Here is a 26615-nt window from a genome sequence, read left to right as displayed (position 1 = left end):
AAAATGCTGTTAGGCTCAGAAAATTGCCTTTAAAAAAGGCCCGAAAAGTTGGCTTTTCTTTGTTGGCAACCCCCATTCTAGCACATTCTGTGTGATGTGGGGGGTGTTGTCAACAGTGCCAGAAAAATGCAGCTCTGGGGGAAAAAAAAAAAAAGTTTTCCACCTCAGCAACTTGAGTTATTTTCAAAATTAATTTGACCGTTGCGTACTCACTTATTGATCACAAGCTATCATAGCTGAATTTTTCTTAGAGCTTCTTGTGGACATTACAAAAAAATTTGGTAATATTAACTGTCCTTTGCTGCTTCTGTACAGAAAGGTGTTGCAACTGGAGCTTGGCAGATGCTGCTCTTGCTGGTGTGTGAACCATAATCTAATCTGGTTTCCCATTGAAGCATGAAGGGGTTAATATGAGTCAGCATTTGTTTTGTAAGTAGGCAGAGCTGAGAAATGCTCAGAGACCATTTTCAGTGTGAAGGAAATGTTTTCTCACCCCATCTCCGATGGAGTGAATTCAGATAAATGTAGGCTATAACCTCCACTGAAAACGGCTGATGTACCGCATATTCCAAAGCTGAATTTGGCATTGGCTACTGGTCACATGTGACTATTTAATCAGAAACTAGGAAAAAAAAAAATCTCTGTGTAATTAGAAGGCCTGCTGTTGGCCAAATGGTGAGTGGAAAGGTGGCTTCACCAAGTGGAAAGATGGCTTCACCCTTCAAAGCAGCAGTTACATGGCTGTGATATTCCAAGTTAGAGGCCTCAGTTCTGCGCAAACAGCTGTGGTGATTTTGTTCAGCAAACAGCCCATTTTTTCAAAGTAATATTTTATGGTTGCATATTATAATTAAGTTGGTTGCATATAGGCTTTTGGTTTAATCTAACAGTGTTCTCCGCATTGCACCGAAAATTTGAAAAATATGTGTGAGCTGCAAATGGTGGCCTAGTGTAATTTCTTTAGGCTGTGGTCTCTGACCCTTACAAAGTAAACCCAGTCAGCCCTACTCAGTGCTAGGCCAGTGAAAATTCTCCTAAAAAAAATCTTCATTGGTACTGAAAGGTGGAGGCATTGATGAGCTAACTGCCAGGTTTCCATCCCAGCTCGTGCTGTATTAATGCTTTCTTGTAAGTTAAGTGGATGCTGTAGCACAGGGCTTTCAAATGGGGTGTGCAGAGGTGCTGACCGGCATACAAATAAATGACTGTGAACCCTTATAAGCATGAAAGTGCAGTTTGCTTTTCAGTGCTTTTACTTACTCTAAGTAAAAGTAAGCACTTAAGCACTTTCCTCAGCTTAGATAATAAAATTAGGCTAATTTCACTTGTTCTTCGGTAGTTGCTCTTTCTAATCACAGGGGTTATTGATTGGCTTGCAAGGATGAATTTTTCTATGAGGCAGACTGCTTTCACTGAATTTACAAAATTGATAAATCACATCTGTAAGCATATAGCCTGCCTTAGCTAATATGCAGTTTATGTCTTGCACTCTCCCTTTTTGCATGGGAATCTCGGCCTGAATAGCAGGGAGTTCTGACTCCCTCAGCTCCTTGATAGGGTATAGTTTGGCTTTAGCAGCCTTCTTCCCTTCTGTTCTGCACCACTGCTTGTGCTGTCTCTGTTGTAATCCACCTTATGTCTGTGCTTAATCATTACCTTGGTTGGGTGACCTTGAGTATCACTTGGGATGGCTTAGAAGAAAAGATTTTCTGGAAATGCAAACACTGCCTTTGGCAGTAAGTCTGTATTCAATGTAACAGGCACAGGGCCTCACCACAAGCGGCAGTTCAGAGCTGTGCGCTTCCCTTCGCTAGTTTTCAAAAAACAGGAAATGCAGAATATTTTTTTAATTTGTCATAAACCTGTCCTGATACGTGACATAGTTTCTAAGATGAGATTTATTTTTTTTCTTTTGAGATGCAGAGGCTGCAGTCTAGTTTCTGTAGTAGTTCTAGTCACACTATTAAACACAAAGTGTGGTTTAGAAATAGAAGGGTTTTCAGATATGTTTGTGTAAGGGCAGGCATGTTGTTGCAAATTTAGATGATGAGCTGCAAAAACCAAGTTAGCTCATCGTAAGTATGTATTCTTGCTACTGCTTACTACTAATGCACTCCTGTACTACGACTAGAGTTGTGAGTACGCTGAAAGTGTCCATATGGGTGCAGCCTGTGTATATTAAGCATATACTGCTCTGAGCTGCTACCAGCAATGAGTAGGCAGAAATAAGCTCTAGTCTTAAGAGTATGCCTGTGGGTTCCCTATTAAGGCAGTTTTATGGTAAGATGAACAAAAAAAAAGTCACGACTTACTGTATTTCACTAACAGTGTAACTGTTGGTAGTAGCTGTGTCAGGATGTTACTTGTTTCTTAGTACACGCGCCCCCATCAATCCTTCTCCACCCCTCCTTTTAAAACTGCAGGCAGCAGTTGTCTTTAACAGCTCCAGATTTCTCTGGAGTGTTTTACTAATTCTTGGAACAGTTCATTAGAGATATAAAAACCTCGTTCAAACTTTATCTCAAAATTTTTCATACTTGTGAAATAAATAAATAATGCCCAAATTCGAGTGGGAAAATCAGACAAAATGTTGCATAGATCATGTCACGAGTTGAATGAAAGTGGTGAGTAGAAGGGTGCCAGTATGGAACTTACTTTCTATCCATCAGATGTATACTATTGTCCTTTATATGACCTGATTTATTCTTAATTTGAAAATTAATCTAAAAATTAAGTACAGGGATAAAGGAAAAAGAAGATTGTTGGTTTATGATTGAAAGACTTACACTCCAGGCTGTCTTTAAGTAACTTTGAATTTCTCTGGTCATTCTAGACCTTTGGCTGAGCTCCACGTACAACAGCCATGGTTTGGCACTTGGGACATCTGTTAATCTATATATAGGATTCACACACTTGCACACGTAAACAGGTGATCTCCTAAATATATGAAATGGCATTGGGAACTCCGAGTACTTGTTTAAGCCAAAATGAATTCAAGGAGTGAACTGAAGTAATCCTTTTTGCCCTCCGCTCTGCCACAAAAATAAGCTATACTGGGAGAAAAGTGCATCATGTGCTGATTATAACTTGTGCTTAATATGTATGTATATACATATACATACATAAGTGTACATAAATAATTTAGTGCTTATTAAAAGTATGCTGAAAATGACCTTTTCCTTATTCTCCAGTTTAGTCCTCTTGACAGTTGCTAGTTTCTTCCTGTGAAGGGACATAGTGTTTAAAAATAAAAGGTGCGTATAATGGGTAGAGAAAAAGGGTAGTAGATGGTAGCTGATATAGAAATAAGATATATTTAGAAAATTCATAGGGGAAGCTGAAGTCAGGAAGGGAATTCTAAGTCATTTGATGAAGTCTGTAACTGGGTGAGACTGATTTCTAATAAATCTGTGAACAGCGGGGAGACTTCAGAAGAGCGAAAGACCAGTAACATTTCGCATCACTACTGAAAAAGGGTGAGTGAGTAAAGAGTGGCTAATCTGGTATCAGTTCCAGGAAAAAAATCTATTGAAAAATTGATAAAGACTTTAGATGGTATAGGAATAGTAATATAGTCACACTACTTAGCTTTTTCAATTTGTGAAAACAGGTCTGCTCAAATGTGATTTTGTTGTTTAGACATGTGAAATTTGGTTTCTAGGTGTTTTGTCTGGGTGTTATAGACTTTTTTAATGTCTTTAACTTAGTAGTCTGGTATATTTTGGCTTTAAAAGTATCTTTGAATTTAATGAAGTATTGCTTAAGTAGATTAAGAACTGACTGCAATCAAAGAAAGCAGAAAAGCGTTTCTAGTTGCGATCAGCCCAGTGTGGTGTGGAGACAAATGCAAGATGGTAACAAGGTGGATGGAGCAAGGATTAGTGGAGGCATAAATAATGACATGAAAAAAAAAAAGGTTTAGATCATTATCATTTAGGCAAACTGAGACAGTTGGGCAAAATATATATAAATACAGGTGGGGGCAGAGTTATGCCCCAAGGAGCAAAAAATGCCAGCCACACTTGTGGGTGGGAGTTTTTCACTGAAAATCCCTGACTCTGGGAGGTAAAAGATAAATGGGAGGGCAAGTAGATGGTCCTAGCAAATAAGGAGCCAAGTGGCAAAAAGGGCTAACATGCATTGCTAGATGTGTAAATGGGAAGACATGAGTAATAATGAGATTATCTGCACTTAAAGCTGGGGAGATGGGCTAAATTAGGGTATGGAAATCAGTCCCTGAAATGGCTCACTAGTGGAAATAATGCCATGCAGTGAGAGATTTAATGTGCCGTTACCTAAAAGAGCTGAAATCACTTAGTGGCATACTGCTGCTGGAAGGATGAAGTCTCACTCCCGCCTTACATTAGTGTTAGCAAATACCTGGCTATACAGTCGTCCTCTTCAGCTCACTAATGAGACAGAAAACAATTCCCTGTTTTGATGGGGCAGTGGTCTTTCTCGTGTCAGTGAGTCCAGCCACCAGTAAGGGGAACATGAAAGATGATGTGGGGAGTGAGAGATTTGACTCTGTTGCAGCAAGCTGTTAGATCAAGTGCTCATGTAGATGCGGTTTTGATGACCTCAAAACAAATACAGTAAGTGAGGAGCTCTGTGAACAGGCCAGCCATGACACTGTATTAGCCCTCACACTAGCACAAAAAAGTAGGAGCGCAGGCGCATGCTGGGTGGGAGGAAGAGTCTGGGACTGCCACTTCTGTCTGCAGTTTGATGGCCAGACAAAGGGCCTTCCTTGCCCTCTGTGTTCCCTCCTTCTTGCTCTGGCTCTTGGCTGATCCCACACAGAATTAGTATGGTGCTCTGTACACCCTCCCTCTCTCTCTCTCCCTTCCGCGTACTAGCAGTAGTTTCCTGCCCAGGTTGCATATATTGAGGAATCCTAGTTTGGCTTAAGAAACAGAAGAGAGGTAACTTAGTTGCACACTGGGCACACAGAAGCACCTCCACAGGTAGGAAATATATTCTCATTGTCATAAGCCTTTCAAAGAAAGGTACGTCAAGAGCCAATGGAAGTGGAAGCTAGACAAATCCAAGCAAAAATTTAAGCATGCATTTAAGTGAGGGTGATCAGCCGCTGTGCAACCAACCAAGGAAAAGATAGATCTCTTGTTAACTTCTTATGAAGAGCAGAACCCTTACTGGAAGTTGTATCTTAGTCAAATGCAAACTGCAAATAGGAGGTTGAAAGAAACAGGTAAAACGTGATGATGTATGTAAGTAGATGAAGCGGCATCTTCTTAAATTTGTTTATCCCTACTTTAAGGAGTATACAGTATAAATTTGGATGTAACATATGAAATGAATTTATTGAACAAACAAAGTACTTGAGAAAGGAAGCATAAGGGTTGTAATGAGACTGCACTAGTTAGTCTGTAGAGCAGTTTTGCTCTCTGGTGGTTCCACTACATTTGTGTGGAGTTCTCTTATGTGGACTACACAAGAGACATAAGCTTGACAGAAGAAATTGGCATGAAAACAGGGAAGATGCCATGCCATTCATTTTATAATATTTTATGTTGAGTGTATTTAGGAGCTTGGGTTTGATTGCACATGGGATTCAGTATCTATTGATGCTCACTGAGTTTGTCCTAAATTGATATATGTGTGTGTGCACACATGCGTGTGATTTTTTTTCTTCCATTTTGAAAGGTCCCTTTCCTATGGAACCTGTCTTTGATTGTAAGGACAATCCCTAGAATGTTGCTTTGATTGTACCGTTTAAAGGGAAACTGCTGTTATAATCTAATTGTTGAAATTATGACTATTTCAGAGATTTACGTTAGGAAAAAACCCAGATAATTGCATTTCACACAGGGGATGCATATGTTCTGTTATGCTAAAATAAATAGGAAAAATCTAGTGATAAAGGATTCCTTTTGCTGTGGAACAAGGACACTTCTAGATATATCCATGATACTTCACTTCTGTAAGATGTTTCTGAAGGTGAATTTCTAAGTTGAGGAAGGAAATCAGCCTTGTAATTTAGAGTAATGACCAATAATTTTGTCATATCAATTTAATCTGCACATGGTAATTAGAGTTTTCAGGCATCATTAGCAGCTGGGGTGTCACTCTGTGTTTATTGGAGGACTGTCAGCCGGTGTTTCTCTTTGTTTGTTTTTTAATATTAATGGTTTGGAAAGAAGTTGGTGCTCTAGAAAGAATTGAGAAACAGGCCTGCCTTTGCGGATTTTTATCACCCTGCCAAGACCCTGTGCAACTTCCTCTCCCTGTTGCCCGCAGCAGAATACGGAAACCTGACTGCTGAAGGCCACTTCTGCAATTGCAGTGGGGCAGGGGAGTGGTGTGGGAAGGGGGTCTTTTCGTTCTGCTGCTTGCTGGTGGTTTGGCGTCTGAAGAAGAAAACGGGATGCATTTGAAAATGTCTCTTCAGTTGTTCCTTGTGCTGATGGGTTTCCTTCTGTTCCCTCTCTCTGCTGTCGTGCAGTGCTGCAGTTGAAGCTCCAGCAGCGACGCACACGGGAGGAGCTGGTGAGCCAAGGGATCATGCCGCGTAAGTATTGCTTAAACTCTTTGTCTTGATGTTTTTCTGCATGTTTTTCAGTAGAGAATGGTTTCACATACAATTTGAAAGATCAGATTCTCCGTTTCTGCATGAAAAACATCATATCTTAGAGCCCCACCCTGTCCCACCCAGCTTGGTCCTTTTAAAGGGTTGGTACGCTAGGTACAGGGCCACCTCTGATATTATGGAAGAGAGTAATGGCTTCAAGCATAACGGTACTCCAAAATAATTTTTGGATTTGATCACAGTGCACAAGAGTCTTCTGGAGAACATACTATGTTAGAAGTGCATTATATACTTGATGCATGCTGGTAATCTCTCTTCTAACAGGCTTCCTGCCTCTGCAGTTTCTGTTCTTGTTTGTCTGCTCCCCAGACCTCTGAGGCAGTTGGAACTTTGTATGTATATATTCCTTAAATCAACTGAAAACAGGCAGTTGCATACAAGATGTTAACCAAGAAGGGGTATTCCCCCTGCTTCCTGCAGGGGAAGGCAAAATCTTCAGAGCCAGAGAACTTTTACTTTTCTGGGTAGACACATGGGATATACCCTAATGCCAAGCTTTAATAAATTCACTGTCAGGTTAGTGTTTAAGAAGGTGTTTTTTTGGTTTGTTCCCCTCCTTCCCCCCAACATGCAAGAAGATATCTGACAAATAGCTTTGTCATGCTTTGGTGCCTCCAAACTAGATGACTTATAGGTAACAACTTGAAGCAAGACCAAAGAGAAAATGTTTTAGTTCTGAGGTCCTCTCAGTTTCACTTAACAGCTTTAGTAAAAGGCAATGGACCAGGTATGTTTTCTTCTTTAAAAAACTTTCCCCTTCCTCCGTTTCACAAGCCTTACTTCAAGACAGTTTAGTAATGAGGAGTTTCTCATTCCTCCTATTTCTGGGGTGCACACTGTAGTATGACACAGTGATTTGACTTAGACTTTGCTAAAGGCATAAGGTTAGGCTATCAGCTCTCTCAATGAAGAGAACCTGTCAGCAGCACTCTGTCAGCTGAAGTGGCTCGCTAGAAGGCAGTGACATACTCAAGATGTTTTTGGGACCCCTACTTAAAATTCTATTACCAAATCAAAAAGGAAAGATCGTCCTATCTGCATATAGTACATCATGCCTGTGTTATTTTTACCTGGGGAACTCGTATATGTGCTTCTACAGAACACACTTAGTTTCTTTTGAATGAAAGACTAGTGTCCCAGTGACTGTGCCCTTTTAATAATGCTTCCCAGAAGAAAATGTTCCTGACTTCTTTGTGGTCTCCTGCTTTAGATGGATATGTATGCAAATACTGTATTAACTTACGTTCAGTACTGGCTTTCTTCAAATTGTGGCTGGCCAAACTTGTGATTCCTGAGAGGGGTCTGTTTTATGAGCCTTTTGAAAATTAGGCCCTTGCAAGTAATTCAAGTAAGGCACCCAAAGTAATTAGTCAGTCTCAAATTTGCTTAAAATACAGCCTAAATAACTAGTCTTTGCAGACTCGTGCCCTTCATTGCTTCATTTATGTCTCCTACATGTGAGTTTTATGACGGACCAAAGAAGAACACTCGGTGAAATATCATTGTGAAAATACTGGTGACACATGGAAAGGTTCTTTCTGCAGTGAAGAAAACCCACTTTAATAAATCTATTCTAAACATGATTTGAAATTAGTTCACTCCAAGTCATGGTATCATTTACCCATACCTGCCAACTGGAAATAACCACACATAGGGAAATGTTTAAAACATTATTTGCCTGGGCTGTTTTTAATGAGAAGATCAGATGTGAGATAAATTATGATACTCAAAGGAAATGTCCCATTTCTAACCTGAGAAGTACAGAGGATGACGAGGGGCCATGTTGCTCCTGAAGGTGTCTCAGAGCCGTGACAGCTTCGCTTTTACTTTCAGCATTTCAGACTAGACATTTTTTTCTTACTACTGGGAACATGCAAGTATCCTGTATTCTTTCATCTCTCTGCCCTGTACCCCCTGTCTGTGAAAACATTTAGGTACTTAATCTTGTTTCGCTGTCATCTTCTACTAAACGTGGCTATACTGGGCCCCATGTCTCCCTCTTGAGTTCATTAGTCAGCAACAAGGCCCCACACAGCCCTTTATCATGATTTAACAAAAATATAAAGTGGGAATCCAGGGGATGGTTTGGTGTTGAATTAAATGAGCTAGAGTGCTCTTTCCTTGTGAAATGCTGGTTGGCTTCTAGCCTTTATTTTCCATGTGGACAGCCTAAACACTGTCGAAAGAATTGTGGTAGTTGCAGCATATCTACATTAACATTAGAGCTTGTGTCAGGAAGGTGCTTTTGAAGTGAAGCTCCTGATGGCACCAGCCTACTGTACTTCACTTTGCACCATGAAATCAAGTTTGAGTGTTGGATTAAACTGGGTTGAAAGTAAACTGGAAAGTATTCTGCATACACCTAATTTGCATTCAGTCTGTGGGGCCAGACTACAACTTGGTCTGGCACCACACCTCCCATTTCACCTTCACGTATGGAGTGTGGATGTCAGTTCCTCAGCATCAACTGTTATTCTGTGCACATTTGGTGTTACTGTGCTATCCTGCATGTTCATTTAGATTAGCCTTTAATACAGATCAGGTCCTGGATCTTGTGGCCAAACAGACATGCAAAAATCCATGAACCAGGCGTGCAAGAAGTAAAAGTTGCTGGTTTACATTAAAAGCTATCTAGTGTGTAAACTCACGTTGGTACCTTTGGATCTCCTGACTGCAATGTAAGTCTTGGTGGTGGTTAGACTCATCTTGGTGCCCTAAAAGACATTTTATTTCAGGCTTCCACCAACACAAGATTTTTGGACGCTGTAAACCTGAGGAGTGGGAGAAGTTGCCTTTGTGTCACATTAGTGTGAGAGTCACACCATTCCTGCTTTGCTTGTTCAGAACAGAGCTGGTAACTGCTTGCTTTGTTCCCATGTGGAATTTTGTTTATATGTTAGAGAGGAAAGGCAAATGTTTCAACATTTTGTTACCACGTACACTATCTCACTCGAATAACCTTTCCAACTCACCAGCCACCTAGAGTAGGGCTATGCTTCACCAAAAGATTAGTGTAGTAAGAAATAAAGCATTTATAAGCAGTGACAGAGGATTCAGAATAATTGGGGTTTATGGTTCATTAATTCTTCTTGCTTTTTTGTTATTACTTTGTGTAACCTTTTACTAGTAGCAGGATTCGTTAGTTGAAGATTAAAATTCTCAATTGCCCATACAAAAGAGCTGGGAAGCACATCTTCATCTGCCTCTGACATACCTGTGATTTGAACTAGAAGGACTGTATCTAGAAACAAGGAGAGATGAGTTTTCATATTCATTCAGGTTTCAGCCTATTTTCTGATGGTGCAAATAGACAAGCTTTTTTGCTATTTGCATTTTTTTTTTAGCTATGCAGAGGTGATTTTCATCTTCTCATCCTCATAAAACACAAGCTAAACAAAATCTGCTGTCTGAGCTCAACTCTTTGAACTCTTTTGTGCTGTAGAACAGTCAGATGTCAGTTTTTACAGTGTCGTATTTAAAGGTTGCAGCTCTTCTAAGGTTTTGGGGGAGAGTATTGAACACCCAGTTTTCTACCCTTGAAAAGAATGTTTAAAACAGTAGCTAATGTGCATCAGGGTAGAAAAAGTAGAAAGACGTGTGGAAAGTATCTTTCAACTAAACCAGCAAAAATTTGTAGGGGAAAGACATTTGGCAAATGTGACAGTACTCTGCTTTGCAAAGTATGTTGTGCTTTTTGTCTTTTGCAAGGTTTAAAGCTTCACATGCCTATTTTATCCATCAGGATTGTGATCTTCAGCTTTTTGCTGCAAACAAAAAATATAGGCAAGCATGCAAGGTTGTCACATGGCACAGTCCTGCAGGGAAGCTGTTGTGACCATTAGATCCACCTAAGCAGGTGAAACAGAAGTAGATCATAATTTCTGGGAATGTGCCTTGTGTTGCTGTGTAGAATTGCTTTGTGAATATCTGAAAGATGACTCAGGCAGCCTTTGAAAAGGGCATCATCTGGACTGAAGGCTAGAAGGAAGGTGGCTGCCATACAGGCAGAGAATTTCTAGGAGCTTCTTTTTCGCTTCAGTGTATCTGATGTTTGCCAGGTTTTGTGCCCACATCCAACTACTCTGATGATATATTTGCATTCCAGGGTGCAGTATATGCAGAACACATGAATGTATATAGAATCCAAAAAGGATGGAGTTTGTGGTGTTTTTCTAGTGTGACTTTTTACAGGTGCTGGGGTGTTTCCATGCTGTAGGTCTGCATTACTAACAACTGATGCAGTTTCTGCTTAGACATGCAGCATGTTAGTTGCTTGAGCATATTTTGGAATACAAAATTTGTGAATCTTGTGCTGCTGGGTTTCTGTCTTTCCTGAGGAGAGTGTATTTTACCTCTGGACTACATGAGGGGAGCATGCTATAGTTCCATTGCAACATGTTACACAATTAGGTTTGATTGTAATACAGCAGGCAGTCTAATGATTATAATCTCATTAGGGCTCTCATATCACTAGCTGCATATTTTTTTTTAGCCATAAGGTTAATAGAGAAAATTTAATATATTTGTTATATAACAAAAATACAGTATTTGCTTTTTTGGGGGCTGTGAGACATTGCTTAGAACTAATTCTAAAGGAATTGCCATTTACTGGGGACACTTAGTGATTTAAGGATACAGAACACAGGTCTTGCTTTGGCATATCAATGTTGATCATCATCTGGGCAAAGCTTGTAACTGGTCTTCTGCATCCAGCACAGCTACCATCACAAGAAAACAAGGATCTTTGATGTATTGATTTCAGGAAGTGAAATACTTGCCACCTGTGAGTTTCTAAAGTTAAACCTTGTCTCTAGACTTTAAACATCTTGGCCCCAAAATCTGGCCACACATTCCACACTTGTGTGTGTTGTGGGGTAGTTAAAAATTATATTGCTGCTTTAGCCTTTATTTGATAGTCTAACCACTTCTGAATTTTAAAAAAGTAATTTGGTTGATGAAAATTATGCATTTCCAACTGTATTGCATAGCTCTATATTTAATATTTTATTCATGTTCATATTTTCTCACTAAGCTGCCAGTTTTAAACCTGAAACCTGTCAATATAGTATATGGGGCAGTAGTTGAAGGAGACCTGTCCTTTGAGGATATATCAACTCCTGGTTCCTATTACAAACAGTAGCTATAGCAGAACATATTAAATGTTGTCAGAAAGAAAAAACAAAAAACCTAGCTTTATAAATTGTTTATCTGTTAATTGTGAAATAGGAACATCTTTTCATGTATGTCAAAGGAAGGGGAGGCAGTAGGCTGTTGGAACATACACAGTTATCTACATGTGCATATTTTTCATGGCAGGAGCTGTTTTGCAGTCATGCTGATGACTTCAGGTGCAATTCTGAATGTCTCAACAATATTTTATCTTCTGTGTAAAGGCTAGGATAGAAAATAAACTGCTATGCCTATGTGGAATTTTGCCGATTCAGAAGTGTTGGACAGTTGATGTTTCAAGAGCACTGTGTGTTATATTTGAACTGCAGGTAAACTGATTACTTTAACACCCTGAAAGAGATCTTCCTGCTTTATCTATCTGTTGCATAATGTGTTCCCCGTCATTCTCTCGCTGCTTTACATGCCAGGTCTTTGTAGTGACATTCCCTGTAGTTCTTGGAATATATTTATAGTAACGAAACAAAAATACAAATTTTTACTTCCCTGCCATCTAGTGTCTACTATTCTTCCCGTTGCTGGCTGCTTCACTTTCATAACTTTTTTTCCACAAAACAAGCTGAAACTGTTCTTTCATTTAGGATAAGGAGTTAAAAGCAAACATATGTACTGTAAAAATTGTTATTCCCAGACTTGTTTAATAAAATGTCCAAATCTGTAAAGTCTTTTAGAGGTAAAAATAATAACTTTTTTTTAGTACTTCATTAAATCTCTGAAATGCTGCTATTTCCTGGCTCATTGTGTCCAGAATGGGACCTCAAACACAGAGGCTGCAGCGAGACTTTTGATATACTTAAATGTCATGCTCTGAGAGTAAGGCTGCAACACTAAGCAGATACCATAAAACAAACAAAAGCTGTAGAGGACACTTGCAGCTGTATTTCTGTGTGGCATGTAGCACAGAAATCTGTAACTGGTTTTGTTTTATTTTAATTTGATCCTCTACCTGTAACTTACCTCCCACAAATTATTTGCTGGTTCTTTGACTTTGATCTCTTTTCTTAAAGCACAGTTTCAAAGCCTTGAGGCTTTGTGTGAAGAAGTAGTCCATACATTTAAACTGAGAGTTTCATTGTCAGGGGCCTAATAACTGCACCTGGTTTGTTTATATTTTCAGATGGCTGTCTGTGGTTGTTTTCCCTGTGTTTATATCATCTGTGATTAATGAGACATGGTTGGAGTTGGGAAGTTCATTGTGCTAGTAATAAAAACGTGTTGTTTGCCCTTTCTGAATTCGTAGAAAGAAAAGACTTTGATAGGCTGTGTTTAGTCCTTGATCCCTGCGATGATAAAAGATTTAACTCTGTCAGTTGCAAGAGAAACAGTAATTCAGGGAAGTAAAATCTGGTATGTAGCGCAGCTTTTTCCCCTTTATGTTCCTACAGCTGTCTTGGGTTCATTCTTACTTGTTGGCTGGGAATGGTCTCTCCTTTTTCTTCTCAGGGCCCCACACCTGTCCCAGCCTGGGCACTTCGTCAAGTTGTCAGAAGAGTTTGTAAAAGGCAATTATACATTCAAGAAGCAGGGATGAAGTCTGGTCTAGGAATGCATGGACCAAAGCGTTCCTGGTAGAAGTCCCTTGTCTCCCTTTTCCTCTTCAGTTTGGAGGTGATATAATCCTAACTGTAGTGAAGATTTATCTTTTTTATTTTTCATTTCAGGATTTAGGTAATGTCTTTTGAATGCCAAGAGTTAATGGTGATGATGGAGTGAGTTATACTTTATCTGTATTTGCTGTAAATGTTCTTTGACACAAAGCTGTAGTCATAGTTACCCATAGATCTGATAACTGTTACCATGGGTGACAATTTCCATGCTGAAGAGAATGAACTTTCTGAGAAATTAACACATTTAGAGGTTTGGCCTTGAAAAAAACCTTAGGCCTTTCTGTCAATAATTTTGCATGTTTGCTATGACAAACCTACACTTCAGGCTTTCACACAGTTAAAACTTAACAAAAATCTTAAACTTCAGCTGCATCCTAAGGGAGATACCACTATAATAAAATTACGGACAGTTTTGCTGATGTATGGCTGTGGGCTCTGGAGAGGTGCTTGGTTCAGGTGTTGGAAGCAGCTCAGCTGGTGCGTGGCTCCCTGGTGAGCTGAGCTGTGCTGAGGCAGGGTACCACAGTCCCACCTGTACAGATGCTCATGCAACGAGGGCAAGCCCAGTTCAGGGCGCTGGAAAGTGGCTTTTTGGAGGAGCAGCAGCTCTGTGAGCCAGTACACTGTGCAGGCTCTTGAGTGTTGATGCAGGAGAAAGGGTGGCTTTATGAGGTAGGGTGTCAGGGAGGCAGGGCTTCTTCAGCTCTGGCTTCCACAACAGCCTGAGCCTCACCAAACAATCTAGCCAACATGGCATGTTTTCATCTGCCATCTTCTGTGCCATATCTCTACTGATTGGAATAGCTTGGTAAAAGGGAAGTTTTGGTAAAGCTGTAGCACTGTAACTGTAATGCCATGCTTTGGCAGTGCTGGCAACAGTAACGTGGGGAACTTTCTCCAGCCTGTCTCCTGTTTGAGACTGGAAACACTCATAATTCTTTAATCACAATGACATTGTTATTGAAGGGTGTCGTTGAAGGGCAAAGCTCCATTTTTTGGGGTGCCGGAGATGTATTTCTCACCTTCATAAAAATATTTGGATTTTTTTTTTTATGTCAATCATAATTCTGAATTTTCTGAGTTTATATATTTTGGGGTTTGAAGAATCACCAGTTGTGGCTTCTTTTCTTATCCTTAACTTGATACTCAGATCTTAGCCTTAGTTCAAGGGCTATTACCAATGCCAGGAGTACGGAATCAGCAACAATTCTCAAGTATGGTCAGATCTGCGTATCAGCTGTGAAACTCCCAGAAGCTGCTTAAGGAGAAAAGGGTGCTTATGGAGATTTCTTTTCTCTCACCTGTGTATTCCCCATCCTTTTTTCATATTTCTACAGCATACTGCTCTTTGGCACTGGCCCACTAGCAAGATGACAGCTGCTTGTGTGCGTGTTGCCGAGTTTTTAAACACTTTTTTTCTTCCATGCCATGAGAAATGCTTTTTGGAAGTGGGGTGGTGATGAAGGGAGGAAGAAAGTGCCAGCTGCCTTGCTCTGTGATTCAAGTTTTGAGTCTCTTACCAAATGCTGCACACAAAATGCTGTGGGGTGAGAGCCCCACCCTGAACTGACAGAGGAAGTCATCAAGCCTATTTACAGCACTTTATCTCATCTTTTGACGAAAGCATAGTAAACAAGAGAGAGAAACTAGAATTTAGTTGAAAGCAGACATGAATAGCTGCAGCAGAAAGCCGCATGCCGTTCTGAATTCAGTCAGCAGGTCAGAGGCTGGGTTTGGACATGACACAATCTTCTCTGTCATAGCAAAGGAAGATTTTACCTTTCCCTCAGGAACTGATCTAACTGAAGAGCAGAATACTTAGTATTTTGAATTTAGCTGTAGCCTTTCTACAAACATCGCATGTTGTGCAACCAACTGATTTGCAGTTCTAATATCACCTTATTGTCTGTGATGAGCTAGATATTCTGGCTAAGGAAAGCTTATGTGCCATCGCTGCTATGTCAGCCTCTATGTCTGTTAGTCTCCAATAGTGATCTCACCAACTGCAGAAGGTTTTGCACCCTCTCCTTCCCCCTAGACACGAGCTATGGGGACCTGTGAAGACCCTTTTCCCTGCCTTTCTTCCCTTTGCTTTGTTTCTTGCAAACCTTAGTGTCTTCTGTCAGCTGCATAAGCAAATGCAGGGTGTACAGGTATTTTGACCTCTTTTTCTCAGCACTTGGGTCAGTCCCCTTCCCCAGCAATGTTTCGTTCTTAAAGTGACTGAATTTGGTTCTGATTCCACTTACTTCTCATAGTAGATAACAGGAACTTGAAGATCTCCATATAGGATATGTTTGAAAGCTTTGTAATGCAAAAATTTGCTTTCAGGGTAAATGTTTGAACCGTTTTGCTTGGCTTTTTGTTTCTGCTGTTACATTGGAGTTTTGCATGTGATTCCAGTATGTTTATAGCAGCACCAGTTTGATGCTTTGCAACAATATCTGCTATCATTCACGCATTGCCATCTTCAAAATGTGGCTTGGACTGAGGGAGCACTGAACTCATGCATTGTGGTTTTGGACTCTGTTTCATAGGAATTAATACATTGCTTTGAAGCAAAGATTAGCAACTTCCATCTCTGTGCTTTGTATGGAAAGGTGTGCATCATTGTAGATGGTCCTGTGTGCTGCTGCTTTGTGTGCTGCTGCTTAGTTTTGGGGGATCAGATGGAAGGACAGTAGTTGCAATGTATACCTGCAAACATTTTTGAAGCAGAGTAGGGGCACTAAACATTTGCATTATTGATCTCCAGGGGGATTTCTCATGGTAGCTAAAGGTGTGACCACAAAGATACTAATGCTTGAGGAATTCTGGTGATGAAGCATCAAAATACTCCACAAGTTGCAGAGACTAAAAAACTAGGATGTATGTGGTAGAAATTTCATGAGATCCTTCTAGCCAGCCCATCTGTGGTAGAAGAATCATGTCCTACTCTGTCATCTAAAGGTGAAGGGTAAAGCTCATCCTGCTGACAGTGGATGTTGCAAATTGTCAGATGGTAGTTCAAGTGGAACAGAAGTATGTACACCTCAGTGAAGGGCATCTGCCGGGCTGTGCAGTCCCAAACCCTGTTAGTGAAGCCATTTAGTAGTTCTCGGGCCGTTTGTAACATCAGGCTGTTTTTCTAAGGTGGATGGGGCAGTCTGAAGACACAGGGGCCATGGTTCTGCAGCGTGGGGGCTCCTGCTGCAGCGCTGGCCTTAAACCCAGCCTCTTCTTTCCGACTTTGTCTGGCAGGGCAGTTTGTGCTCAGTTTTGCAGATACTATTATTTGTGGAGCCATGCTGTAAACCAGCATACCAATCCAGGTTAAAATAACTCTTTCAAAACAACTGTGATCTGTGCCCACAAACAGTTTTGTCAGCGTAAGTGAGGGCTAACATGCTTTGTCCCAGGCCTAGGTACAGGAACAAGGGTAGAAAGTGTAACTGCAGTTCATTGACAAAAATACCCACATATATCACACAGAAACAAAATCAGAAAGGTGGGCAAAAGGTATACCTAGCTAAAAGTGGGCATTGCAGTACTTCTGCGTTCTCAAATATTTCAGTAAAAGAGAAATACAAAGGAATTTTTTTCTGCATACAGTGGAAAACAAAAATTCTCAATGGCTAATATTACTGTTGCAGTTTGACAAGTTTTTTGGGGTTTGGTTTTTTTTTTGTTTGTTTGTTTGTTTTCTCTCTGGCAGTGCTCTGTTCTCATCAGGGACTCGCCTAAAGTTTTGCTAGCAAAGCTAGTGAAGCTGGCCATGCAGTTAGCTAAATCAAGGATTCGCACCGAGTTACCTAGTCCCTGTTTTTGGGGAAAGGCAAGTGCCATGGGGAAGTGCTGGAGTTACTTATCATGACAGTTCCTTAGTACAGCTCCCTGTGCAGTACCAGCGCAATCGGAGCATCAATGGCAAGGCAGAAATGTGAGACATGGAGGAGGGGGAAGAACATGTCATTACTTCAGCTGCACCGACCACCAGACTAAATACTTGTTGAACTGCCTCCCCAGGAAGTCAGGGTCTTAAATGCCTTTTTGCACTTGGGTTTAGTAAGGTGCTTGACACAGGTTCACCTGATGTTTTTGTAAGCAAGCTGGGACAACTTGAAGCTGCGTATGCAGCTGGTGAGAGAACAGTATTGGAATAAAGCCTTGATGTCAGACTGGGAGTATATGTTGAGCAGGGCTTTTGGATGAGGTGGAGCAGGGGAGGGTCAGTGTCTGTGATACTATTCAGTATTCAGCAATTTGATGTAAGCAGGGGAACAGCGTGCATATTTATTAAGCTTGCGGGTTAGACTAGGAGGAGGACAGGATTGGGATTCAGTATTTGGGGAAACTGAGAAGTACGGGACAAAACCAAATGAAAATGCAGAGTTTCTGTATCTTGGTATGTCTAGTCAGTGGCAAGAATTGAGGATGGAGAATGCTTGCCTAGATAGCAGCTCTGTAGAAGAGGATTGAAGACCTTTCATGGTTTGTGAGCCAAGCACAAGTGAACATGTTATTTCTGTATATTTCATGTATTTTCTGTACACAAAAAAAGCAAACGGGCTGGGACATACAACTGAAAAGTGTTATTTAAAAATCATTTAGCTGCGTAAAAGCTGATAAAGCTTAGGCTGTAATATGGACCCAATTTTGCACACTATACTTCAAGAAAATGCAGATCAAATGGAAGGAGTCCAAAAGAGAGTAAACAAGCAAAGGTCTGGAAAATGTTATCTGTAAGGGAAGGCTGAAATGGCTAACTTTGGTCATTTTATATAACAGAAGACTGTAGGAAAACCAAAGTTTTCAAATGCAAAGAGGAATAGAATAAATTGTTCTTTTTAATGATCGCAGGTAAGGCAGGGAATAATGAGTATAAATTGTAGGAAGGGAAATGCAAGTTAGATGTTCAGAAAGGTGTTTAAATACTAAAGGGCATCTATGCACTGGATAATTTCTCTGCAATAATATTGCGGGTTTTTTATGAGAGTTCTTCCAGAACAGGTTAGACAAATTACTGTAAGGAATGGTTTAGTGTATTTTATCCAGCCTGAGCAGTCAGAAGGCGTTAGGTGATTGCAGTTTCTTCATCCCGATTTTCTATGGTTGTATCTGCTGCATAATGTACATGTGGACATGAATCCTGTGTCAAAGTGCTGTCCCATGCCTACCTGGTTACCACTGCTTCTGCTCCACCAGCTAAGCTGTAGCTCATTTGTGTACAGGGTTAGGATGAGCCAGAATAGCTGATATGGCTGAGAACAGTAGAGCTTTGTCAATATGGGTAATTGTGAGCGGAATGGATAAAGCAACAGTCAGGTGAGCAAGCCAGAAGGTTATGTGGGCAGGAATAGTTTTGCAGGGATCAGTGCGCAGTGGTAGAAGCTGGAAAAGGGGCATATCTGCGTTGTGAGCTTACCCAGAGCTTTTCTGCTTCAGAGTTCCTTGTAGGAATTTTTTTTCCCCCTCGTTTGCTATAGTAAAGTTAAAAGAGTTGCTCCACAGCCCTGGGCTGTGTAGTCATTTCAAAGCCAAAAAATTGTGCAAGGCTTAGTTAACTTCAAATGGAGTATGATTTTACAATAGATACCCCCTTCTGACATGTCAGCCCCATCCTAGATTGCTGAGGGAAGCAGTGAAGGATTTGTGCCCTCTTGACATTTTCAGAGGTCGAATTTGAAGTCCTCTGTCATGTTGCCAGCCCAAAGAGCTACAACCCAGTGTTTGTTTCCAGAGGACTATTCATGAGAGACTGAAATTGTTCTTTACAAGATTCTTCCTGTAGCAGTTTTGCATTCCTTACTATTTCATGTGTATGTGTTTTGGGGGAGGGTTTTTCTTTTTTCTTTATGTTTTTTCTTTTTTTTTTTTTTCCCGGGGGGAGTCTTTTCTTCTTGCTTTGTTCTTCTGTATGCAAGGATTTTCCTGGACTGCCTGTGACATCAGCTGAACTGCAGTTGACTTTCCTGACCATTTGCTATGGTCAGGGAAATGTCACTTAAAGTTCATGTACTGCCTCTGACTGACTGCAGAGGTAGGCAGGAAGGGGAGAGTCAAGAATTACTGCCATGCCTGCACATTCTGGTGGTAGAGAGCCTTTGAAGACTCAAGATGAGGCCTGCTTTGCTTGTTTCCAGGGTAGATTTTTTAACCAATTTTTATTGCATGGTATCTTTGCCCAAGTGTACCTGAACTTTTATTTCATTTTTCTGTGATATGCATACAGTGAAAGAAATGTGTGTTTAAGTTCAAATACGTGCATACTCACAAGCAGTTCATGCGCCTGAAAAGAGTCTTTGTTTTGTATTGCTTGCTCTTCATTGAAATGTGATGGTCAGGCTGCCCAGGAGGTGATGTCTCAGCTAGCCAGTGAAGCTTTTTGTATTCTTTTTGCAGTTATTGCAATAGTGTATTTCTGCCCTTACTTTGGTTTATCCCAAAGTGCAATCAATGCACTCCCATTTCACAGCTTGCATAACTTTCTCTGGTGGTTTCTCTCCATAACCAGATTGTAAAAAATATCTTTAACTTGAACAGGAACTATTTGTCCCATCATTGTGGGGATTTGTATACTCACTTGCTAAGGTTAGTTTTGAATTATTGTTAATTTATTCCTCACATTATTCTTCATTCACTTCTGTAGTCTGAATCCCATCTGTGATGTCGTGGTGTGTTCAGAAATCCTGGCATATGGACTAAACTCTACTTTTTACCCCACTGATGTGAACCTAAAGGGACTCTATTTCACAGAACGTGTGTCTATCTTAAAACTTTGGCTACTCCATTTTATTCTGTAGGAAAGAGTTTATAAGTCTACACATGCATTAGAAGTAGTTTCTTACCAATTTGCATTTACGCAAGGACTTTTAATTGTCTTTTGAGATTTCATTATGAAGTTACATTTGAGAAATAGTTAATCGTTGGTTTTAAGTGAAAAATAATATGAGTAGACCTAGAGGTAATACATTGGAATTACTAATGGTACAAGTTTAGATTTCTGTCTTCAAAAGACTTGCAACTTATTTTTTAAACTGAAGTTAAAACTTTGCTGTTTAGCTTGATGGCAATTTAGACATTTCACCAGGCAATTTTAAATATAAGTGTTGCAGAAATATGAAAGAAATTATGTTCCCTTCACCTAGGTCTGAAAACAAGCCACAATATGATTGTTTTACAAAACAAGCTACTTGTTGATTCAGGAAAACCGTGAGGAGCTAGTGACACTTTACCGTTGTCACCCTCTTTCTCCAGTTTTACTGTGAGATGTGAGCTTTGTGTGCTCTAGAGGAGCCAGGCAGAGTGAGAGATTCCTCCAGGGTTAGTAGGGTCCTGGACAGCAGAGGATCAGTTTCTTAGAACATGATCCATTTTGGCTCTGGTTTTATACTGGGCCTGAGGGGGCGAGGAGGCCTGTTACATGGAGAGCTGCTGTTAATTCCTCAAGTCTTGGTTTTCTGTCAACAGACAGACGTACTTTCCTGTCCAAGTGTTTTTGTTCTCATGATAGTTTCTCTTATGTGGAGCAATATGTATGTCCTGTGGACCTGCAGAATTTGCACTCAGCCCTTGCATGTACACAAAACACAGGTGCAGCTTAAGGGAAGAACTTGCAGCTTCCTTTGACATTAAAAGGTAGTAAAGAGGATTTACAGTTCATTAGGAGTGTCCCTCATCCTCCCAGTCATTTCATGTCTCTCCATATTTTCAGTGCCATTCCTTCACTTAAGGGTCCTGGATCTTACCTTATGTTGAAGCTTGTAAAAGGCATTTGTTGGGGGCTTTTTTTACTCATGTTCTTGGAACCAACTGTGTGAACAGTGGTTAGTTCAGCTAGAATTGTACCTGTATTAGGGTCTTCAGCAGCCCACAAAAATTCAGGTCAGTTCCTGTAGCTCCTGTGCTGTCAAATGGAGTATGTCAATTCACATTGCTTTATACCAGCTGGAGATATGGTCCAGTGTGTTGAAAGAAGCAGGAGACAGTTTTTGCTGTGGTGTATTTGTGAACTTAGTTGGCCTGGGCCTGAACGGATATGCAGTGAGAGAACTTCCATCATTCTAATTCATTCTCTAAATGTTTTCCTCTCAACAGCTCTGAAAAGTCCAGCTGCATTTCATGAACAAAGAAGGAGTTTGGAGCGGGCCAGGGTAAGATGCAATATTGTCTTTAATGTTTTGGGGAAGTCAGGAGTAGTATCTGTATCTTATGTTTTGGACATACTGTAGCTGTTAATGAGACGCAGAAGGGAATCATTCATATTCTGGATGTAATGCAGTGCTATGTAGTCAGAGATGTATTGGATGGGGTGTTCTCTAGCTTGTACATGGTGGTGGTTAACCCTCCATTAATTAGTTGTGCCTAAAAAACATTGAATATGGTGCCTGAATTTCCCCTGGTGTCTTCTTTCTGGAAGTCATTGATATTTTTCTTCCCCACTGTCTATATACTTCATGTTTTTATTTTTATGGTGCCTGTTTTGCCCTTAATTGCTGTTACTTTGTTCTGCCTTTGAGAAAAGCATATGGTTTCTCTGTTACCTGCACATGTACTTGTGCATCCAGGACATTAGAAACTGAAAATTTAATAGAGAGGATCCCCCCCAAAATCTTGTAAAACTGAAATCAATCACACAGACTTCTGGCTCTGTAGAAAGAGGAAGCCAGGCATCGCACTTCATGCAGCACCTTTGCTAATAGGGGGTTTCTTGATGATTTCTGTTCCCTTAAAAGGCCTCTGGGGATAGTTTCTTTTTCTGATTAGCCTACAGGGGAATAAACCCTGTTATGACTGCTGGGCTAAGTTTTGTTTTAAAAGTGAAAGCAACATAAGTAGAAAAATAACAGCTGTGATTAAAACCTGTTAGGGAGTGTTAGCACTTTAAACTGTAGAAGGATTGGAACAGGGGACTTTGCATTAAGACCAGTGTCCCAAAGGCTTTTGCTTCTTCCTCCTCTGTTTTCCTGAAATGTTCTTACTAAGTTAGTATTTTGGTGTGGGCAACTGAGTAAGTATGCTGCAGTTTTCTGGTTGACTTTAATGTTTGTCTTCTCTGAAGGCCCATCCTGATGGCCAGTCCTTACCAGGGCATTACCCACTGCTCCCAGATTCACATTCCTGGGCTGTGTAAAGGGTAACATGCTCAGCCCAGGCAGGGTCATCTCTGTACATTGCTCTATAGTGCATTCTTCAAAGATAGAGCTAAAAGAAGCTCTGGAAATGAAATGAGTCTTGTCACAGCATTTAGATTCTGTCTGCCAAGGGGACTGCATGGGGTCATTAGCTTAACAAATAATTTATCTTTCAACAAATAAAAGAGTATGCCCAAACCACAAGTCAGCCCTGAATGCCAGCATTATATCTAAGTGTTTGCTGTGACCAGTGGAACCAGTGCATTTATCTTCAATGTAAAAAGAAATGTCTTGAATTTCACCCTGACACAAGTTAGTGCTGCTGCAGAAAAGGAGAAAAGAGGGCTTCAGCTCTTGAGGAAGTCCTTTCCAGTTTCTGTTCTGTGGGGCAGCAGTGCACAGTTAGGCTGAGGTGATTACAGTAGGAGGTCATTTTTAGAATAAGCTCATTCTCTGGGGCGGGAGATACGCCCCTTCTCTGTTCTGTGTTTATTTAGGTCTTAGTAACAGCTAAAGATGGTTGTTTCTCTTGTTTGTGCTGCCCAAAATTACCTCACTTCTGTGTCTGACCAACTGAAATTGATTCTTGCTTGTCTATTTTTGCTGTAGACAGAGGACTATCTGAAACGGAAAATCCGGTCCCGGCCAGAGAGATCAGAGCTGGTTAGAATGCACATTCTGGAAGGTACGGCAAATGGTATACAGGAAGAGGTCAACAATAAATGTTGTCATGATTACTTATTTAACAGCTTTCTGTTTTGCCTCTGGCTCCCAAGTCTTTCTTTCAGTTGGGAGTGGGCAGAAGATCACGCCTGTTGCATGATTTCATGGGAGGCATTCAACTCTGCTTGCGTGGAGATTCTCAGAAAAATCTGTGATGTGAACTCAAATCGTGCAGTTTTGTGTAGCTGAGCAACAGTGAAATAGAATGGATGTGGATTGCCCTTCTAGTAAGGGAAGACACTGAAAAATATCCAAGAGGGAGTGAGACAGATTTGATCTAGATAGTAAGCACCTCAGTTTCAGAGAGGGATTACTGTGCTGCCACTGAGCACCACATCTCTGGGCACAACTGAAAGGGAAAAGATGAACGAGAATTGGGTGACATCAGTTTGAGAATAGTGAATTTGCCCTATTCTAGAGTCACAAGGGCTACTGTAATTATCTTTATAACTTAAATATACATAACATCTATAATATCTTTATAGTGCATATTTACTGTTATCTGCAAGTATTTTTCTGTACAGTTATCTACTGTTATCTACATTTACCTTTCTGAGTAAAAGTAAAATAATACTGAAGTTCATAGGTTGACCATTGCTGGATTGATGCCATTTTATTTACTTTCCCCCAAACAGAGACCTCAGCTGAACCCTCCTTGCAGGCTAAGCAGCTGAAGCTAAAGAGAGCCAGACTGGCAGATGACCTCAATGAGAAGATAGCGCAGAGGCCAGGTCCCATGGAGCTGGTGGAGAAGAACATCTTGCCTGTGGAATCGAGCCTGAAGGAAGCCATTATCGGTAAGGCCAGAGGAGGATCTGTGCTGGGGGCATTTCCCACAGGTGGCTGTGATTTCCTATCAATTCACCTGCCTGTGTGTGCAATCCCATGGTTGATCTTGTTTTCCTCTCTCAGAATCACAGGCTTTCAGCCCCAAGGATTCTGAGAAGCAGAACTCCCTCTGGCACAGATAATACTACAGAGACATAAAATTGTAGGGAGCACGGCCATTCTAGAGTAACGTGAAAGCAATTGCATACCCTAAAGATTGAAAGAATGTGGAAGATTGCATTCCCTAGATTCTCTCCTTGAAAATCCCTCTCTCAGTGTAACATGTCAGCAACCTTGGTCAGGGAGAACCCACTGCCTTACTCAGAGCAGGGTAGAGAGACAGAATGTAAACAGGTGTGATGAAACAAAAACTGTCTGTGAACTTAAGGATCCCTGAATCCTTCAGAGGATTCAGCCCCTTTAAAAATAAACCAGAACAGATGTAAATCATGCCAGTGCCATTCCAAGGGCTGAAAGGAATGCTGAGGAATAGCCTTCCCACTGCCTCAGCAGTACTGTTTCTCTGTCCCCCCAGACTGAGCAGTCTGTGTCTGTCTGTGGTTATTCATCCCCTCAAACATGCACAGCTACTTTAAAGACAAATGGGACACAACTGTGAGCGAGACAGAATACTTCTCATGAAAAAGGAAAAGGACGGTGTTCTGGGAGAGCCTGGCTTCATGATTTCCCAAGAATTGGTTGAGGAAGAGAAGGAGTGAACTTGTGAACTGGAGTGTTAGAGATGTGGCTTCCTTCTGACTGAGCCAAGTACATCTCTGGATTTCTGTTGCTTTTATGTTAGGTGCGAATGATAGTGTTTTCCTGCCTACCAGGATTAATTTGAGATAATGTAATCTAAAAAAATTAGTACATTACAAATGCACGCTTACGTGAATTTATCTACTGGACATGTAGATAGACAGCAATACTAATAGCAGTCAGGGCTGCCTCTTAATTCATAGTCCTTGTTGCTTGTGGGACTGGAGAACAGTTTGGGATTCTTATCCTGAAGAAGGATTCTACCTTCCACCACAAAGGATGGACACCAAAGAAACCATAGCTCAACCTTACACTGTCTAACCTCCTTCTTCTTTGGTGCCAGATAATCAAATAAGTCATGCCGCAGAGCTGGGTTTGGGCAGAGTTAAGTAGCTTTTCTAACAGTTCCTGATCTTGTCTGCCTAAGAAGCAAGGAAAATGGTTCACTCCAGTCTGCATCATTTTATTCTACTGACAGCACAGACGAATGTAAACACTTAAAACTGATTGATATAGGCTCTGTTCTCTCGTTTTCAGTTGGTGCTTTAAGCACAACTCAAACACGACTCTCTCCGTGCCTTCATTATCTTTGTGAAACATTTAGTGTCAAGTGAAATAATTTCTTATTCTGTGTTAAAGACCGCAGTTGATGTTTGTGTTTTTAGTTGGACAGGTGAACTACCCAAAGGTTGCAGACAATTCCTCCTTTGATGAGGACAGCAGTGACGCCCTCTCCCCAGAACAGCCAGCCAGCCATGAGTCCCAGGGGTCTGTCCCATCGCCGATGGACTCCCGGATTTGTGATCCTCTCCCTAGCACCACTGGCACATCACTAGCTCAGGTGAGAACGCGGTGGCCTCCTGCAGTGCCCTGGAGCTTCACAGCTACTGCTGATTTGTGGCAGAGGATCCTAAAAAATGAGACCGAGGGATCTTTAAAAGGTATAGTCTGTGAGATTTCACAAGAGGTCCTGGCTTTGTGTGGTATTGGTGAAGTCCGGTGGTTATTCAGAAGCCCCTGTGGTGGTGCCCTGCGGGGAAGGGGGGTGATCATTACTAGGTGATACAGTCCTTGTGTGACTGATTCTGGCAGGCAAAGCTGGGAGATACAGGTGTGGAATACTGATTCCTTTTCTGTCCTAAGAAGTTGTGCTGCTTCTCAGGGACGACTGAAGTAGTGGGTTAAAGGAATCTGATTAATGACTTGTAACCTGTGCTGCTTTCCTGTAAGTGGACACTTCCAGGATTCTCTTAAACTGTTTTCTTTCTTGAATGTGTGTATTCATTATGCCTTTTTCTGTCTCTGCAGGGTACATCCCAATTGCAGATTAGTGCAGACTCCAGTGAAACACTTTTCCTACCTGAACAGCCACCCCCACCTCTGCCACCTCCACCTCTTCTGCCCCCTAGTCTTACCAATGGAGTGGCTCTTACTGCTGCCAAGCCCCCACCAACACTCATTAAGGTACTATGTTGGCTGATTTCTTCATTGTTGTAGTCTGCAAGAAGATAAGATGGTTATTCTGAAGGTTTGGAGTTGGAAGTGTTGTGTTAACAAATGCAAAGGAAGGAAAGTTTCTCACTAGTGTTTTCCTCTGACGCTAGCTGTCACGTATTTAATACGTGTTCTGTCCCATGACGTAGTCACCTTCTGTAAAACGGGTCCTGAATGCAAAATGTTTTGAAACAATCAGCATTATCCATAATTAAGAGTCAGTCAGTCTGCACTGGATGAGCAAGTGATCTGGTGTGCTGGGAAAGGTGACCTGCATTATGGTGCAGTGTAAGC

At 41.0% G+C, this 26615-nt stretch overlaps 1 protein-coding gene across 2 annotated transcripts in view; it reads left to right on the top strand.

The window, feature by feature from the left end:
• The window catches only part of MRTFA (myocardin related transcription factor A), a 50295-nt gene that overhangs the window by 12746 nt on the left and 10934 nt on the right, over nt 1–26615 (top strand). For both annotated transcript variants that reach the window (XM_027816053.2, XM_055712656.1), the window contains exons 2-7: nt 6467–6532; nt 21481–21536; nt 23127–23202; nt 23876–24037; nt 25493–25668; nt 26136–26291. In XM_027816053.2, the coding sequence (XP_027671854.1) occupies nt 6467–6532; nt 21481–21536; nt 23127–23202; nt 23876–24037; nt 25493–25668; nt 26136–26291 (692 nt within the window). The remainder of the gene's footprint in view (nt 1–6466; nt 6533–21480; nt 21537–23126; nt 23203–23875; nt 24038–25492; nt 25669–26135; nt 26292–26615) is intronic.

The sequence above is a fragment of the Falco cherrug genome, chromosome 5 (assembly GCF_023634085.1).
Source record: "Falco cherrug isolate bFalChe1 chromosome 5, bFalChe1.pri, whole genome shotgun sequence".
Lineage (NCBI taxonomy): Eukaryota > Metazoa > Chordata > Aves > Falconiformes > Falconidae > Falco > Falco cherrug.
The sequence above is the reverse complement of the archived record's forward strand: the minus strand, read 5'-3'. Positions and strand labels throughout refer to the sequence as shown.